Genomic DNA, 17,654 nt, shown 5'->3' with positions numbered 1-17,654 from the left:
TCAAATTCCTTGCTGTTGACACTTTTCAGTGTCTTGCTTTGAAAGACTTATTTCATCCTGAATTCATTCATATTTTCGAATGCATCCTCCAACCTTAATAATTCATTTGTCGCTGTTCGGCGTGCGACGCTGTCGGCCTGTTTGTTGGGTAAAGTTGATCTTTACATAAGCTTTGTGTAGAAACGTGGCCCCCAGTCGCAGTCACATTAGTCCAAAGCCCTACTTTCGTCATCTGACTCGAACTGGTGGAAAACATCATTCCTAATAGTTATGAGTACATTTATCCTGACATAGTTGCCATTTTTATAACGAAGTGGGACGTGCTCTGGAGAAAACCGTCTCTCGCTGCTTCTCAGTGTGAAGGTGTGTTTGCACAGGCACGATGTCCCCGTGCAGACAAAAGACCATTGATGGCATAGAAACAGCTTTCTCTGGCCAACTGGTCCCAGCTGCTCACTACTGCTCCTTTGGCTTACGATGAAGGCAACAGTTGCCTGTGCAGTTGACATCTCGCACACTGACATACAGGCACACAGCGAACTGAACGGGACAAGTCTGGCTGACAGAAAACATTAACATAGTTGTGATCCCCAAGGGGGAGAAAGGTTGTGTAACGAATTATAAGCGAAGCCTCTAATGACCCAGGAATCTTATTTAAGTATAAGTCAACGCTTCCTCATGTGTTTGTTGTGTGACTGAATGAGCATCTTTTGTGCATCTTGTGATATTTCAGAGGTTCCAATGTGACCATCACTGTTTCATGTGTTTTCAGGTTACACAAGTTCCCATCGAGTCTTGTGAGCAGTACGGGACCTGCGGAGAGTGTCTGAGCTCAGGGGACCCACACTGTGGCTGGTGTGTTCTGCATAATATGTAAGTACCTCCCCTTCATCATCTTCACGCGCCTCAACACAAACATTTTACTGTACATGCAGATTTCGCTGTACGTCCTTCATCTTCGCAGCCGGCACAAAGGCAGACATGCCTCTTATCTCAGGATCAAATAGAATTAAAGGAGCGGAGCTGGCGTCTGGCTGGAGACGGATCTTCGTGCCTCAGAGGTGCAGAGCTGGTTCGGATCCACCAGCCGCAGTCGTCGTGGCTGCTGCCCTTTTTTGACAGGGCTTGATATTAACAGGAAATGAGTCCATCCAGTCTGCGTACGACTTCATGGAACTTCAAAAGACAGACACAAGCAGACCAGAGAGACTCATTATTCGACCAGAAGTGCCATACATTCCTTCCACTGTGCTGTGATGTACTTAGTGGACATTGTCTAACAATATATTAGTAGTGTGTGTTTGAGCCACTTAGGCAACGTTGAGCTTCCACTTAATCTGCAGCATCTGTAAGGTTAAGCTTAGAAACCATGAGTGACACCTGCTGGAGCTGAGGTGGTACTGCAGCTGATCCCACAGCAAAAGAAATATTTAAAGCAAAAGAAAAACAGTGCATTCATTATACTTTGGGTCTGACTCGTTTGAATTGATTGCGGCTTTGTCTGTCAATGGAGCTGAAGTGACTGAATTTAAATGAAACGATGCAGGGGATGAATATAAACTCTGGCTCTTTGTTTCTGAATCGCACACATTTGGTCATCAGTCAAAGCTCTTTTCTTAGCTGTGGAGTGTCTTAAATCTCTCCCCCCCCCCCCGCCCTTCCTAAATGCAGACGCCTTCTCTAAAGATAAAGCAGAATATTTGCGTGTCGGAGCACTGCCGCAATCATCATTATCGTGATCGCAGCCCCAGCAAAGTGCACTTAAAGTAATTTACATCACTCCAAAGCTGGGACAGGACAAATAATTGCCTAGCGACAAGGTAATTCTGCATGTGCCTGCAGAGGGGGGGGGGGGGGGGGGGGGGGGGAGGTAAAGCTCTGTGCTCCCTGCAGCCTGCATGCCTTCACACAGGGATCGTTTACCACATTAGCCCCCGTCCTAGGCCGGTAATGATATGCTTTTTGTGTAGGTGTGCTGGGAAATGAAATAATTCAGGTTGGAAGGGAATCAAATCCAGAGCAACTTGAATGGGTTTGGGAGGCGTGAGCGTCAAAGCCGCCGTTTGTAAGTACCTGGTTATAATGTGAACGGGAGGGTTTGCGTGGCTCGAGCTTTCACGCGCGCGGGCCAAGCGCCGGTGTGCGGTGGGCAGGAAAGGTCACCGCCCCGGTTCACGTCAGATCAGCCATCTGCTCCCCCGACGCCGCAGACCCTCGTGCCACCTGTCCCCGGTCCTGATCCCCCTTTCTCTGTCCTGACCCAGCAATGAGTGTGACAGGACCCCCGTCAGCTCTGGTGAGTTACTGCTCGGGCAAAGTCACTGGAAAAATCAGTTGCTGCTTCTCAGCGTGGGCCTGTGTGTGCATAATATTAATAAAGATGTAATACAGAGCAGACACACTAATTTAGAGCTTTGTATGTTATAGAATGACCAATTCAGTAAACATGCAGCTCGCTACTTCCTATTTTATGAAATGTGATTAAGTGTGACATCAATCCAACTACAGGTGAGTCCTAATTTACCTTAATTGGACGAAGGGACTCCAGATTTTCATTGGAAATGTAAATCACGAGGCAGTGGAGCATAAGTTAATGGAGCTAAATGGGCTTGTGACATAACTGTAATTGTGCTGGCGTGGTGCTGAACGTACGCTGCAACCAGGAGCAGAAGGAAGTACGTGTCGAACGCTGCTGAGGAGAAAAGCAGCTGCGCCCTTCTGCTGAAGAGCCCCCCCCTCGCTCCACCCGCCCCCGAATCCCATCCCTCGCCGTCCGCAGCTGCGATGGCGGCCGCTTCCTACCGCTCCCCCTCTCCCCTCCGTCTCTCCAGCTCTCCGTCATCCGCCCCTAAGCCACTGTTGATTTTATAAAATTATCCTTCCCCTCCCCTCCCGTGTTTGCGTGCACCCCCCCCCTCGCCTCCCTCGCGGCAGATCCAGCATCCGAGCTGTGCCACTCATCTCGTCTCCTCTCGGCTCCGCTCGCGCCGTCTCCCATTTACACACTCTCCTCGCCGGAATCAACTCTTCCACACTCCAGAGATGGTTGGCTCGCCACATATAAACAGCCCTCGCTTTGATCATCCCCCCTCCCTCCTTACACAGCTGCCATCCACAATACCCCCCCCCCACCCCTCGCCTTTTTCTTTACGTTTCGGCGTGTAGGCTCATTGAAGTGCAGCGTTCGAAGGTGGCTAATTAGCAACACAGAGGAACATTAGTTTGGTTTGCGATGACGAGGAGAAGGAGGGAATGCAGGAGCCGGCCAGGAGTGGCGTCTCCGTCGTCCCTGTCGCTTTCTTCTTCCTCTGATTCAGCGCGGTGTGAGACTCTAAAGTCCTTTAATTACCAGCAGCTGCTAGGCATCCGCTGAATGCACGACGGATGAGAGGGGAAAAAACAGAGGAGGGGGGGGGGGGGGTAAGATCGGGGGGAAGAGAATGAGAGAGGGGAGAGAGCGTTTGATGCCGCGCATTCATCGGCCCACAAAACCGGGCAGCGTTTTGATTGCAGCTCAAAGGGAGCCCATCATCTCGAGCGCTCTTCAGCCCGCGGCCGCGTGAATGCTCCGACCACGGCCCGAAAAAAAGGCAAAGTTACAGCCATCTCTACCTCGCGCTACCTCTCTCCCTGCATCTCTTGGTTGATTAGCTCTCTAGTTAGGTCCAAAAGACGCTCTTCCCATCTCAAACCGCTCCCTCCGTCCTCTCAGCTCACGCTCGCATTCCAGGAGGGGACTGGTGATTTTTTGTCGAGATTTGTCATGATTGGTCACGAGTCTGACTCGCGTCCAGCTCGTGATCGGACCAGCGGGCCGCTGCCAAGGTCAGGCTTCAGCAAAGCGGCGCCGCTTATGGCGACCGGAGCGGTGACAGAGCGCAGGTTGTACTGTAGTTACGCAACGTGCTCATATAAGAAATTCGGTTCAGTGTGTCGAAAGGAGCGCTCGTTTGCTGCGTGGATGACAGCTCGGGGCTGTTGGTGTAGTGGGCCCCAGCAGAGCCTGAGTCAGCATTCCAGGGCTGCCCCGAGCGCAACAACACACACCGCCGCTACTGCGCTGTGATGCTGCGTCGCCGTGCTCAGATCTGTTGCGGCGACGGCCCACGCAGCTGTCGTCCTGCCCTGAACCGCTCGTGGGGGACGCGGCCGAGTGTTTCGCAGCATTGTTTGCAGGTTCGGGCGTGAAGCTGCAGCAGCATCCAGAGCGCCCGAGCGCCCTCGCCCTCTTTGGCCCGCTTGTTTATGTGGCCTGCTGGTTGCCGCGCTGCAGACGACGCACATAAAGTCTGCTCTAATGTACTAATGGCAACAACAATTAGCCTAGCGCTGGCTTAGCTGCTCCGGGCCATTGTGGATGTCAGGCGGTGTCTAATGGCCGCCTCCTCAGCTCCGGCCACAGTTAGCGGGCTGAGGAACGCCGCATCCATCTTCCCAATTGTGCCTAATGAGATATCGATCAGGAACATGCGGGCCTATCAATATTTCCACAGATTCCTAGCGCATGGAGCCTGTCCAGGGTGGTTACGTAATGAGGGAAATATGGCGCTAATATGTGGAGCGTGAGCGGCTCAGACGTCGGAAAACTGCACGCGTTGTCTTTTTGAGTCGCTTCCATCCCCGCGACGCCTTTTCTCTCGGCTCAGCCCACGCAAGCGAAGCTGCAGCGTGATGCAGAGCCCTGAGTAATGTTCTTTTTGTAACCCCCCCCCCCTGCTTTATCTTGGTCTTTGACAGGGACCTACAGACAGGGCTCACGCAGACGCTTTGTGCCGGTCCTCGTGCGTCCGCTCTCTGCGTGTGTTGGAGTTGACTCACTTCCCACTACATTATAGTGTCTGTATGTGAAAGATGAAGTGAATGCTTAACGGATGTCATGCAGTCGGATGTCAGTCATCTTTGACCCCTGACATGAGCTTTGGATTCAAACCTACACCCTCACGCGTCCACTTAGGCCCACAGCACTGTGAGCTGGTAGAGTCTTCTATCCTTGTTGTGGTTTTGTCTTCTTTTATTTACCTTTCACTCTCTTTTTGTTGTGCATGTCCTGTTGTTTGCATTTAAATGGATATTGTCACACATTAGGCGTGCAGCAATAAACCTAGCACATTTTGTTAGGCAAATACTCATAGTAGTACATCTACATACTGTAGTTCAGTGTGTCTGTACCCTCCCAGCATCCACAGCATTTCCATCCTCACCCTCCTCGTCAGTTAAGCGCCTCTGCTTTTCCCTTCTGTGTGGCGTTCAGCGGTCTGGCTCCAGTCAGGGGAGGAAGGTGATTTTAAAATGGCTCCCCCTCTGTTCTCTCCTCCTGTTTTTTAAACACAGTGCTCACAGCTAGAGCTGCAATCAGAAAGGCCTTCACACATTCACTGAAGTCCTAGCATGTGGTACAGTATGGGGAGGGGAGGGGAGGGGAGGAGGGATGGAGAACAGAAATCCTCCCCTGTCTCCTCTTTCTCCTGCTCTGCAGTCAAGGCCAGTGCCTGTAAGATGTGCACAAATGTGTGATTGCCTTTAAGTACCTTTATGTCATTATGCATATGAATGTATCAGCATGATTTTCTTTCATGTTTGTGGGTGTTTTTTTGTTTTACTCTTTATGTGTGAATGGGTGTGTGCACTTGATCCTCCTGGGCGTCTGTCAAAGTTCTGCACCCGCACAGACGACAATGTAATTGCCTGTCTAGGACAATGAAATTATAAGCAGGCACTGGTGGAATGGACGCTGAATTCTGGAGACTACTACTATCAACTTCCCAAACCCTGTCTCCAAAATATATATTTCTTTTTTCTATTATTTTGTAGGAAATACAATCTCAGCCGTATTACTTTATTATTAACGTAATGAGTGTGTATGTGGAAAGTAGCCATAAAAAGCAAGTGGCAAATACCTAATTCTGAACACACAACAAAACTCCAACAACATATCCAATATATCAGCACAGCATCCAGCCTGTCTGAGCACAGCTTTATTAAACTTTAATAGATGTATTAAGCCACATGCGGGTGAAAGCAGTCAGTCAGCAGCAGGGTCTGAGCGCGCTCTCTGCTAGCAGTCGTTATAAACATCATTTAATACAATGTTTGTAAGTGCTGGCTGGGGAATTTGAGCTAAATTGTATGAAAAAAAAACACAAAAAACACCAAGCAGTTGGGAAAATGAGCCAATCCATGAACCTTTGGCTTTTGACACATAAACAAACCACGTATTGGGTTTTTACCGTGACAGCCGTCGCTTCGCTGTGTCTCGCTTCCCATCTGTAAACATTAGCACTTTATTTATTAAAAAAAAATATGTTCCATTAGAACATTATCCGTCCAGTGCGTCACTCTGCCTAGAAAATCACTGTGTCTGCAGTTCAACTGAATAGCAACATAATTATTAGGAGACAGAGCTGAGCACCTACCAGAGCACAACTCTACAAATTACTGTACACTGAACATTTGAATAGTTTACTGAATTCATCTGTGTCTCGCAGCTCCAGGTTTGTCAGTGTAGAACGATTTTTCTGTCAGCCTACTGTACATTACTACGTGTCCTGCTTAGAACTACTGTAGCAGTCACCCACTGCAGGAAGTCCAGTTACTTCAGCACCACGGACAGTGCTTTGGCTGCAGAGAAAAGCATGGAGACACGTTCTCATACTGTTTTCCACTTGATTCTACTTTTTAACAAAGAAATGTAATGTATGATTCATGTTACAGTACATTGTTTCTCTGTGAAGTCCTCTTCTCACAGAACTGAAAGCATAGTTGAAGCTAATGAGTGACAGGCCAGGACCAGACAGGACCAAAAATTGGGGTATATAGGGAATGGAAGGGGGGGTTCAGGATAAGAGAAATATGAGGAAGGCAGGATTCTAGTCAACACTCAGTGGCATGCACTTCAGCTAATGAGAGAGGCAAGGGGTCAGCTTCTAACTACACAGAGATAATGACCATCCTCTGAAACCATGGCAACAGCAGCCGTCCTGCACCCCTGCCGTCGCCTCACCTCGCTTTTGCTATGCTCTCATTTCGCTTCACCCCACCGAAATGAATTTTATTTTGTTCAAATCACAGAGAGGAAAATCAATGCCGGGCTTTTTGTCAGTTAATGACCACCCGGGATTTTGCATTTACACCGATACAGCCCAGAGACATGCATAAAACATTGCGCCGAGGCTCACACACCTGAAAGCACATTAACTATCATTTTCTGCTGCCATTGTGGATGTAGAAGAAGCGCCAAATTGCAGAGGGAGTCACACCTTGGGTAAGAAAGGCCTGCTGATTTCAGCTCGTGTAAGAGTGTGACAAAAGGCAGGGACAGAAGAGCAGAAATGTGGTAAATGTGCTAGTGGTGAATTCATATCCTGAGAAAAGTGTAGAAATATACAGTACAGTAGTTCCAAAAGTGAAGGAGGGATCAGATAATCATTTAAAAAAGGAATTCAGCAGGAGCACCCCCTGCCTCATTGTTTCCCAGTGGGAGCTTCACACTAGTACACTAATACTACACTTTCTTGTTCTCTGAAATCCCCGGGAGCTCTGTGCATATGTATGTGTGTGTGTGTGTGTGTGTGTGTGTGTGTGTGTGTGTGTGTGTGTGTGTGTGTGTGTGTGTGTGCGTGCGTGCGTGCGTGCGTGCGTGCGTGCGTGCGTGCGTGCGTGCGTGCGTGCGAACCTTGCTTGTGCCTGTTCATGTGAGTCTGCTGGGTACGGCTTGAACTTCTGACAGCATAATTACACACAGACACAGTGGATAAAGATGTAGCTCAGAGTCGCTACGTGTGAGAGTATGTGGTTAAGATGAATGATATGGGCTCTAACTCCCACCACCACACACACACACACACACACGCACACACTGTAACAGCCAGGGGAGAGTGGACAGACCTTGTAGTGACACATCATCGCCGTGGACAGCGGCTGAGCCATCAGAGTCCAATTAGAGCTGCTGTGGCCAGACAGCGAGTTAGCCAAACACTCAGACTTAGACGACAGGGCTGGATGAGGACAGAGAGGATTGAGAGGCTTTGGTGTAATGGGGTGAAGGGAACACAGAGTTTTAATAAGAAGGAGGAGGTGGCTGAGTTTTAATGAGGGATGTGGTAGATTGTGGGGGTGGTGTATGATACACTGTCTGACCATTAAGGTTTCTTATGAGGGAATGGAATGTAATTTGCACCAGTTACAGTACATCTCCCCAGTCATGCAGTGATTGAAGGATATAATTTGGGTGTGTGGCTCCCGGTGCTGTGGCTGCGTGTGTTTGTGTGCTGTAATAAATTACCCACTGGAGGCAGTTGTTCCAATGCTGTTCCCACCACTTGTTCCTGTGGTTTATCGCGAGCAGCTGCCTTCGGGCCACGCTCGCTTTCTGCTTCTCAAAACTTTTGCCGCTATATGTTCCAGACGCCAGCTGCTATTGATGACGGGGACGTCGTGAAAAACGTAGTCTTAAAGTTTTGGGGGGTTTTTTCCGCCTGTAATTGATGTTTGAAGCGATCCTACGCAACTGATTTAGATGGTGGAGTCAACGCGCCATCTGTTTGACGAAACAAGACAAAGAAACACTGGAGCACGTCTGATGTAAAGTCTCACGAAGCCGTCGGAAAGTTCACGGCGAATCCGAATAGCGGGAAAAACAGACTCCTTAGGCCTGTGGTTCAATAACAGGTATCACACGTGTCCAACGAGGACGGAACCGTTCCGGCCGCTCGCTCGTCACGTTAATGGAGCGCAATGGGCCACACACGCACACGGAGGCACCCGTCAGCACGCGTTTGCTCGGCCGCGCTCCACGCGCCCCAGCGCTCATTAGGTCTGTCACCGAGGAGAACGCGGGCCGAAAAAGGGCCATTTGCACGGATTGTAGGTCACCGGTGAGGAGGCTATTTTTAGAGCGCCTTCTTCCAGCTTGTCTTGGCTGCGATGCCGCACGTTTCATTTCTAAATGTCAGAACGATGCTGAGACAAACTCAACGTAACTCTCGTTGGTGGGGATGTGAAATGGTTGATTACTGGTAAACTGGGTGGGTGAAGGTCACCCGCTGCACAGAGGCTCCTGCTGCTAACGCTCAGGTTTGGAATCTATACAGTAGGCGATTAGTCCTCATCGCCGCCGCTGCTGTTCCTTCCATCGCATTGTTTAACTTTTCCTTTCTTGTGTTTTCGCCATTTTGAATCCTTGCTTGTGCTGCTGGGTTTTAATTTCTAACATCTCCGCTGCCGTTACTGTTTTATCGTTCCCGGGCTTTTTCTTTTTCTATTACGACTACGTTTTCACCTCTTTCCTCGTGTTTCCGCCTGTTTCTGGTTGAAGACGAGCATCGCTGACCCCTTGTTTCATCCGCCCTCCCTCCTCCTGTCTGTTCAGCTGCTCGCAGAGGAACCGGTGTGAACGTGCGGACGAGCCCTATCGTTTCGCCGCCTCGCTCAACCAGTGTGTGAAGGCAACTGTGTACCCAGACAGCATCGCCGTGTCAGAGCCCAGCGTACCTGTGAGTGCACACACACACACACACACACACACACACCCCGACCATAATACGTCATAATGAAAAACGAGTCTCACTTCTACATATTTCCTGCCCACGTACAGAGGCAGTGGATTTTTAAAGATCTCACATAACAGTTTGCCCAGTCTTGATTGTGGCTGATGCATAAACATTAGATGGGGAGGTTGAGAGGAGCTCGGCGTGGGCGTTTCAGCGTGCATATGCTCGCTTGGTACTGTACAGAGCAGTCGATATGCGTGCCAAGACGTGTTTGCGTGGGTGGACGTGTAGGTGTTGAAGTTGTCCGAGTGCGGCAGAGAACAGCGCAGCGTTTCCACATGGGCCGAGCCAAAACGCACACACAGCGCAGAGTAAAAGCCGGTCGGGGGTCCGGTGAGCGGTGCACACGTGCACGCGTGGACTAACATTTACTTTTTAAACACTGCACTGCTAAAAGGTCATTTACCCAAAACACAACAGCCAAAGTTTTTTTTTAAATCTACTTAAGCTAATTTTGCTGAGGTTCAAATGTGCAACATGTTCAGTGTTGGTTCATTTAAAAATCCATAACCAGGGTGATTTGTGTGCATATGTTATATTATGTATTAGACATCCTTTTGCAAACATAATTCCAATTTACAGTTAGTGTGATTAAAATGTTGCTCATACATTTTCACATGCAGTGTTTTAGCATCGTGAGCCAATGAATGAAGCCTTTGTGGTAGTCTGATGATTTCACTAAAGCAGGTAGTTGCAAAACTGGACTTAGGTCAAAGTATAAACATACAACTCTTCCGCGGTGTTCTAGCAGCTCTGTAGTTGTGTTGTATCTCGCCCTCGAGTGCAGCCTCAGCGGACCTCACCTTGTTGTCCAGCCTACAAAGAGCGCTTCATCAGCGAACATGTTGCAGCCACGTTTGCTTCCTTCGGAGCCAGCGACGGGTCACCTCGCCAAAAACAAAAAAAACCCTCACACGTTCACAGTCCACCAGTTCCACCGGGGCAGGCAGCTATCTCCATGACAACGCAGCCTCTTCACGTGGGCATCCGGAGACTCAGCAATACGGGGAAAACAATCAAACTACTGTACCTTCATTAAAAAACAGCCAATTAGGGCCGATCGCTGCTGCACGAGCTGCGAAAAAAGAGCAGGCTCGCTTTCGGTCTCCGCACCCTGCACGCGCGTTTGTGTGCGCGCAAGCGAATTTTGAATGTTTCCCTGTATACGCGTGTCTTTTGGCAGAACGACGAGAGCTAATTAATGTGAGAGGTTACTCGGGGAATTCTGCTTTGAACAAAAGACATTGATTGCCGTGATTGCTGTAATCAAGCGTCTCTCTGACACACCTCGGCGCGAGGCAACACAAACACGGTGAAAGCAAAAACAGGGGAAGGATGAGAGGTCCTCGGCAGGAAAGAGAAGCCATCGACGCTCTCAGTGGGTACCGGAGTAAGCCGGCTAACGAGGGAGGCACCGCAGTCGGCTACTGAGGCAGTCAGCGTCTCTTGAAAGGCCCACAGTTAAGCTGCTCAGCTGCCTCGCCTGTCCCAGCGGCCCCACAGTGTTTAGTGAGAGGCAGATAAAACAAAGAGAAACATCAAACGGTATGGCCCAAAAATAACAGCTAATGGAACAGGGCTGTGAAATGCCATGGTGATAATTATCCAGGCTGCCTCTCTTGGCCGGAGAGCCAGATCGCACGCCCCGCGCGCGCAATCCATTTATTTATAGGCCGAGCAGCTGAGCGCTGGCCCCGGTGTCACGGCTCTGGAGAGAGTGACATCAAACGCACGCATACACGTGTAGCGGACGCCACGCGTGAACGTGCGCTGGTGCTTCAGTTATTCCTCGTCCCTGTGAATTTCTCTGTCTGAAGAAGCAGCTCATTGACCACCGACTAAGTCACATTGTCCTCGTCAACCTGTAGAATTATACCTAATACTTGTGCAATAAGACTCATTTTTCCTATATTTATGGTGATGCTGAGCATTAATGAGGGGCAGCATCGTTTCTTGGCAAAGTCCACGGACGTCTTTGCCAACACCACTGTGTTTTTTCTCTATTTGGCGCCTATTGCTCAAGCCACTCGGATTTTGAATTATTTCCCAGCCTCGCGTGTCGAATCAAAGGCACAATTATAGCGTTGCAGTTTCGCCGCGCCGTGCCAGTGATTGTTTGTGATGCTGATGCGCAGATGCTGGTGAAGGTGACCGACGTCCCAGACCTTTCCGCGGGCATCACGTGCTCCTTTGGGAACCTGACGGAGGTGGAGGGGCAGGTCAGCGGCAACCAGATACTGTGTGTGTCTCCTGCCGCCAAGGATGTGCCGCTCATTCCCACCGACCAAGGTAGGAATACAGTAACAAACGCACACGTGCTTCATAGTAACACAATGAGCTGCCGCCTATTATCCCTTCTTTCAAATACAGCTCTGGGAGGACTCAGTCTCCGAGCTACGTCCTAATGCACACGCTGACACATCTCTATTGATTTAACACTCCTAATTTAAGCCAGCCACCCTATGTAACAAGCTCCCACTGATACCGGATCAGTCATCAGGCTGTGAAGTGTGCTAGATTCAAGGCCGGGTCCTATTAGAGCTGCTGGGGGATCAGACCGAGGTCCCCTGGCCTGTGGCTGAGCTGCAGATCACCATATTACTGGGCTAATATGTGATGGATTAACATTCAGGGTGAATCGGCTGGGGGACGATTTAGTTGAAGGTACAGTACTACCGGCAGGCAGACGCGATCGATTATGATATAGGCAAAGGTAGGTTCAATACTTTGTACCCAAGAAAATACACAAAGAAAAATATCACAGTGGAATCGCATAATATTTAAACAAAGGTCGCAAAGGTCCAGTCGTCCGTGTACGTGGCTGGCTAGAACATATATAATCAGTGCCTGAGACAACGTTTATCCAGCTCCAGACATGCTAATTACCGCTAATATTTTATTTATATCTGGTGACCTTTCCAGAAGCCCTCCGGCGAGTTTTCCGCAAATCCGCCACGGCGACTCCAGCCGCCATTTATATGCAAACATATATGTGATTATGGATAAAAGCACCTGTTGTGGCGCAATGAATACCTGTTGTTTGCGCGCCAAGATGGCTGCAGGGTGACAAAAGCAAACACGCTGAATAATATATTATGCGCGCTGTGAGGAAATCACTGTGTGTTTTGGGGGTTTGGTAATTCACCTGCCTGCCAGTAAATGACAGTCCTGTTTGCCCAGGGTTCCCCTGGGGAGGGGGTGCATCAGGCGCTAATATGAATGTTCTCCCCCAGGTAAATGTCAGCCAATCCCCCTCTGTAAGCCCTTCCTCTATCCATCCTCGCCTTCCTCCCTGTCTCCACAGCTCCCTCCTCTTTCATTGCCTCCCCCAGCTGTTTACATTTCCATTGTTTTCCTCCACATTCACTCCCCTGAGGACTCTTCCTCCTGACCTCCCCGCTATCCTCCTCCATCTCCCGTCCTCAAGTTCTTGCCTTTCTGTCTGCTACGCATCAACATCAATCGTCCGGTGACGATGACCCGAGGAGGAGGCATAAAAGGTGGCGGGGGGAATGGGAAATAAAACAGAGAGGAGCAAACAGAAAGGAAGAAGCAGAGGTTAGGATAAAACTGCGACTACGCTGGGTTTCCAATTAAAAAAAGGAAAGAAGCTGACACATTTCTCCACAAAGGAAAAATAAAATCCCAGAAGGGGAGCGAAACTTTGCTGGTCTTTGTTTGCGAGGTCCTGCGAGACCGGCGTGCGCTGGTGGAAGTCAGCAGCGAGCGCGCTGCACAGACTGCTGTGAGACGGAGCCTGATTTCCAACAGGTGCTGCAGAAGGAACGGGCCGCGCAAGGTCGTTCGAGCCTCCTACACAGTGAATGTCATCAGAAATTCAGGCTGCTTCACGCACGCGCGCGCACGCACGCACACATTTATGAGTTCGTATTCCCGTGGGAGGAGATAAGAGGCTGCGTCTGAGCCAAGGCACCGGCCGAATTTTGTTCAGGAAATTACAGGGAGACAGAATGTGTTCAGATTAATTGTTTCTGTGTGCGATTTGCACTAATGTGCAGTGCATTACGTGTCCACAGTGCAATGAGCGCTGTCCTACTGGCCCTATGGAAAAATGAATCAGCGTTGAGCTCTCGTCTCCCCTTTTTCAGACTGGTCCGGCGTTGAGCTGAGGCTCAACTCCAGGGAAACGGGTCAGATGCTCATCAGCACGGAGGTCAAGTTCTACAACTGCAGCGTCCACCAACTGTGAGTACATGTCTCTGAGCCCATTCATCCTCTCTTCATTTACAGAAGCGCCGTCCCAGACCCGCTGCCCGATTCCACCCGATCAATGCTGTGGGAATTAGTTACAATTTGTCCTTAACCTCACTCGGCCCCCGGCCCCTAAAAATATCCCCTGCAGAGACTAATGCAACCTGATCACCGGCGGCTCCCTGAGCGCCGTAACAGGAAGTTTCTGTGCTGCTGCTAATGAAACGTTCTCCTTGAGCGCGCTCCGGCAGAAAACCCGCCGCTTTGTGCCTAGGTAGAGATTTCATGGCCGTTTTCATGCCCGTGCTTCTCCCCGATTGAGTGATGTTGAATTGAATCCCAGGATTGCGCGTCTCAGCGTCGTCGGCGCCTTTTTCAATCGCTCGCCCTGTTCCACATTGTGTTTGTGCGAGCCTCCGACGCGTCGCTGACTGGTCGGGAGCATCACAGAGTGGACAGCAGGAGAGGAGGATATCACTAGCTAGGGTGTAAGAATCATAGCATGTCACATTATCCTTTCACTATCCCCTTGACATTAAAACAAAATGTTGTAGACAGCTCTTTTGCCGGATAAAAGCAGGGATTGTTAGTCTGCGTCTCTCTCGCTCTCACTTTCACTCTCTCTCTCTTTCTCGCTCGCTCCTGCTAGCTCTCCCGCACACACACACAAACACGCCGCTGCCCTATAGTTTCATGGGGCTGTCTGCGAATTGTGTCTGAGCAGCACAGAAAGCAATTACCGGCTCCCACATCAGCTCAGTTAATCTGCAGCGACAAACATAGTTGCACACAAAGCTACACACACACACACGAACACACACTAAAAGAAGAATGCACACAGACACACACACACACACCAAAAGGAGGATGCACACACTTGAAAAGGGCAAACTCTCTCCCTCACATGCTCTGATGCGCGCTTGAGTTCCTTCTCTCCCACTCGCACCAAACACACACACACACACACACACACACACACACACACACACACACACACACAGACACACTGTTTGACCGATGGTGATTCAGCCCTCTTCTCCTGAATTGCCAGAGAGATCCCTCATATGCTTTTTGCACCGATGAATATTTCACAATAAGCGAGGATGCATAGCTCAGCCTTATTGCGGAGAGAGAGAGGCAGCGGCCGAGCCAAGCAAGGCTACAATGCACTTTACGAACAGTTAGTGAGTTAGTGCGCAGGGTAATAGTTTCTAGTGTGTGTTGTGTTCGGTGCGGCTTGTAAACCAGGAGCATCATGTGTTCTGTGGTCTGGGCCGTCACTGCTGCCTGTTTGCTTGTCGGTCAGTGCATTCGCTCACGTCTCCGTCTGTATAAAGTGCATATCATGCACTATGTCGGACTCTGAAGCACTCTGCTGTGTAAAAGGAAGAGAGGAAACCGAAGGGTCTTCAGCATGTACCTCTGTAGTGATACGTAGACACTTATAATTGTCCATGTAAACAGCCTACACAGACACACACACACACACACACACACACACACACACACACACACACACACACACACACACACACACACACACACACACACACGTAACAGCTGGTAATTACAACGACACTCCAACAATACAGGGCTAATGGTAATTGCAGGATCAAGCTGTGCCAATGTCTTATTTGTCCTCATTACTCAATGTTCCTCTGCTCCATCTCTCTCTCTCTCTCTCTCTCTCTCGCTCTCTCTCTCTCTCTCTCTCTCTCTCCCCCTCTCTGCCCCTCGCTCTCCATCTGATTCTGGTTATGATGGCTAACACGCAGCCTCCAGTTCACACATGACACGCACTATAAATACAAGGCAGGGAAAGTTAAGCCTAGTGGCTCGTAGGTGCCCTGCCAACCACAAGGGCACAACAACAGCAGGTGCCCACTTGGGATCTGAACTCATTTCCTCTGTCGCACTTGCCCACTGTACTGCTCTTTTTTCTACAGTTCCTCACTCCGTGTGTGTGTGTGTGTGTTGCATCAATGCAGGTGTCTATCATGTGTGAACAGTGCCTTCCGCTGCCACTGGTGCAAGTACCGCAACTTGTGCACCCATGACCCTTCCAGCTGTTCCTTCCAGGAGGGGCGGGTTAACGCGTCTGAGGTGGGTAGAACACACACACACACACACACACACACACACACACACACACACACACACACACACACACACACACACACACACACACAAAGCAAGCTCGATTGCACTGTGCCCGTCTTTTGCCCCTTTCTCTCCCCCACACTCCTCCCCTCCCTCCCCCGGCCTGCGTCCGGCTCTGTGCTCCGGCTCAGCATCTGCCTCGGGGCATGTGCTCAGAAGGACGGGGCATTGAGTTCTTTTATTTCCAAATTGGCATTTTTTCATGTACCGCTCTTGTTCTCTGCAGTAGCAATTAACAGTCCATTATCTGTGGAGTTATTGAGCCCAGTGTGTCTTTACAATGACACAGGATCACTTTACCAGAGTCAGTCAGTGGATACAATCTGCTTGAAATGTGCAGCTCCTCTATGTTTACATACTCTTTATTTACATTTGCTTCTGCTAAAGCATAGAAAATGTTAACTGCTGCCTTTGGTGTTGCATTACATTGTGTATGGATCTGCTGGCACCACTACAGTGCCTCCTGTAGTCTCCCTATCCATCCATATTTTATATACATCTTCATTATTTAGGCGAGATGCTTTAGTCCCAGTTGGTATTATGAATAAAATCTATTTTCTCCGTCTTTCTCTTTCCACTAGCAGCTATTTAAAAAAGACCAAATGTTTCCACATGGTGTAAAGATTGTTGTAAATCTTATCTTCACATTATACCACAGTGACCTAGTGGTGGAGACCGCGGAGCATGTATTTGACCAGCTGGCTAATCTGTGAAGCTCCTAAATGCTGAGGTGTTACGGTTGCACCCTGTCCAACGTTGTCATCTTTTCTCCAGGACTGTCCCCAGCTTGTGCGCTCTGAGGAGATTCTCATCCCTGCAGGCGAGGTGAAGCCCATCACCCTGAAGGCCAGGAACCTGCCCCAGCCCCAGTCTGGACAGAGGGGCTACGAGTGTGTCCTCCACATCCAGGGGGTCAGCCACCGGGTCACGGCCCTGCGCTTCAACAGCTCCAGTGTGCAGTGCCAGAACAGCTCGGTGGGTGGTGACGCACCTTCTTGTGTGTATTTTTGTCTCATTGTTTAGGTCCACATTTACATACAAAATACGGAAAGAACGCTGTCTTGCTATCTATAGAAGAGTCCCGTAACGCTGTGTATTTCTGTGTATGAATTCCTGTGTGTGTCATGTAGTCAGTGGAGGCGCAGGAGATGCAGCCGAGGTAATTACACTGGAGAGGACTGCAGCACTGCTCTGCCCTCCAGTCAATCATGCCTCGGATTTTCTTCCTGTATATTCCCAGTGGAGCCGCGTACAAACACATTCTCTGCATGTTTCTATCTCGGTCTCTCATGCACTCGCGCTCCCACACTCCCACAAAGAAAGTCAGGCTAGAATTAAGGGCGCGGGAGGCAGTTGAGGACAGCATCCTTAAAGGCCGGGAGAGGAGCTCAAGCCTCTGCCCAGCTGCCCCACTTACTGTGGGTTTTCACTTTGTCAGCTCTCTGATGATGTAAGGTCGTGGTAACAGTGCAGCATCCACAGTACAAGGACACTCTAATTCCCAAGCTTCCCATCGAAGCCTCCTCCTCTATCTTTTGTCTTTATGTCCACCTTCACATGCCTCTCTCTGCGTGTTCTCCTCTCTAGTATCTGTACGAGGGGATGAAAATCAGCGAGCTGCCTGTGGATTTCTCAGTGGTGTGGAACGGCAACTTCATCATTGATAACCCGGACAATATCCAAGGTAGGAACAAGAGCTGGCGAGCAGCACACTGGTTTTAGAAGTCTCTCTGA

The 17,654-nt window shown here is 49.7% G+C and overlaps 1 protein-coding gene across 8 annotated transcripts in view; it reads left to right on the top strand.

Annotated features, from left to right (window-relative positions):
* The window catches only part of plxna2 (plexin A2), a 182,234-nt gene that overhangs the window by 122,311 nt on the left and 42,269 nt on the right, over positions 1-17,654 (top strand). For 7 of the 8 annotated variants that reach the window (XM_029157357.3, XM_055510096.1, XM_055510098.1 and 4 more), the window contains 7 exons: positions 773-873; positions 9,368-9,491; positions 11,684-11,837; positions 13,658-13,754; positions 15,749-15,863; positions 16,695-16,895; positions 17,508-17,604. In XM_029157357.3, the coding sequence (XP_029013190.1) occupies positions 773-873; positions 9,368-9,491; positions 11,684-11,837; positions 13,658-13,754; positions 15,749-15,863; positions 16,695-16,895; positions 17,508-17,604 (889 nt within the window). Of the gene's footprint in view, positions 1-772; positions 874-964; positions 1,843-9,367; positions 9,492-11,683; positions 11,838-13,657; positions 13,755-15,748; positions 15,864-16,694; positions 16,896-17,507; positions 17,605-17,654 lie in introns of those variants that run through there. The other variant, XM_055510100.1, reaches the window with a different exon arrangement.

The sequence above is a fragment of the Betta splendens genome, chromosome 7 (genome assembly GCF_900634795.4).
Source record: "Betta splendens chromosome 7, fBetSpl5.4, whole genome shotgun sequence".
Taxonomy (NCBI): domain Eukaryota; kingdom Metazoa; phylum Chordata; class Actinopteri; order Anabantiformes; family Osphronemidae; genus Betta; species Betta splendens.
This window is presented reverse-complemented; position numbering and strand designations above follow the sequence as displayed.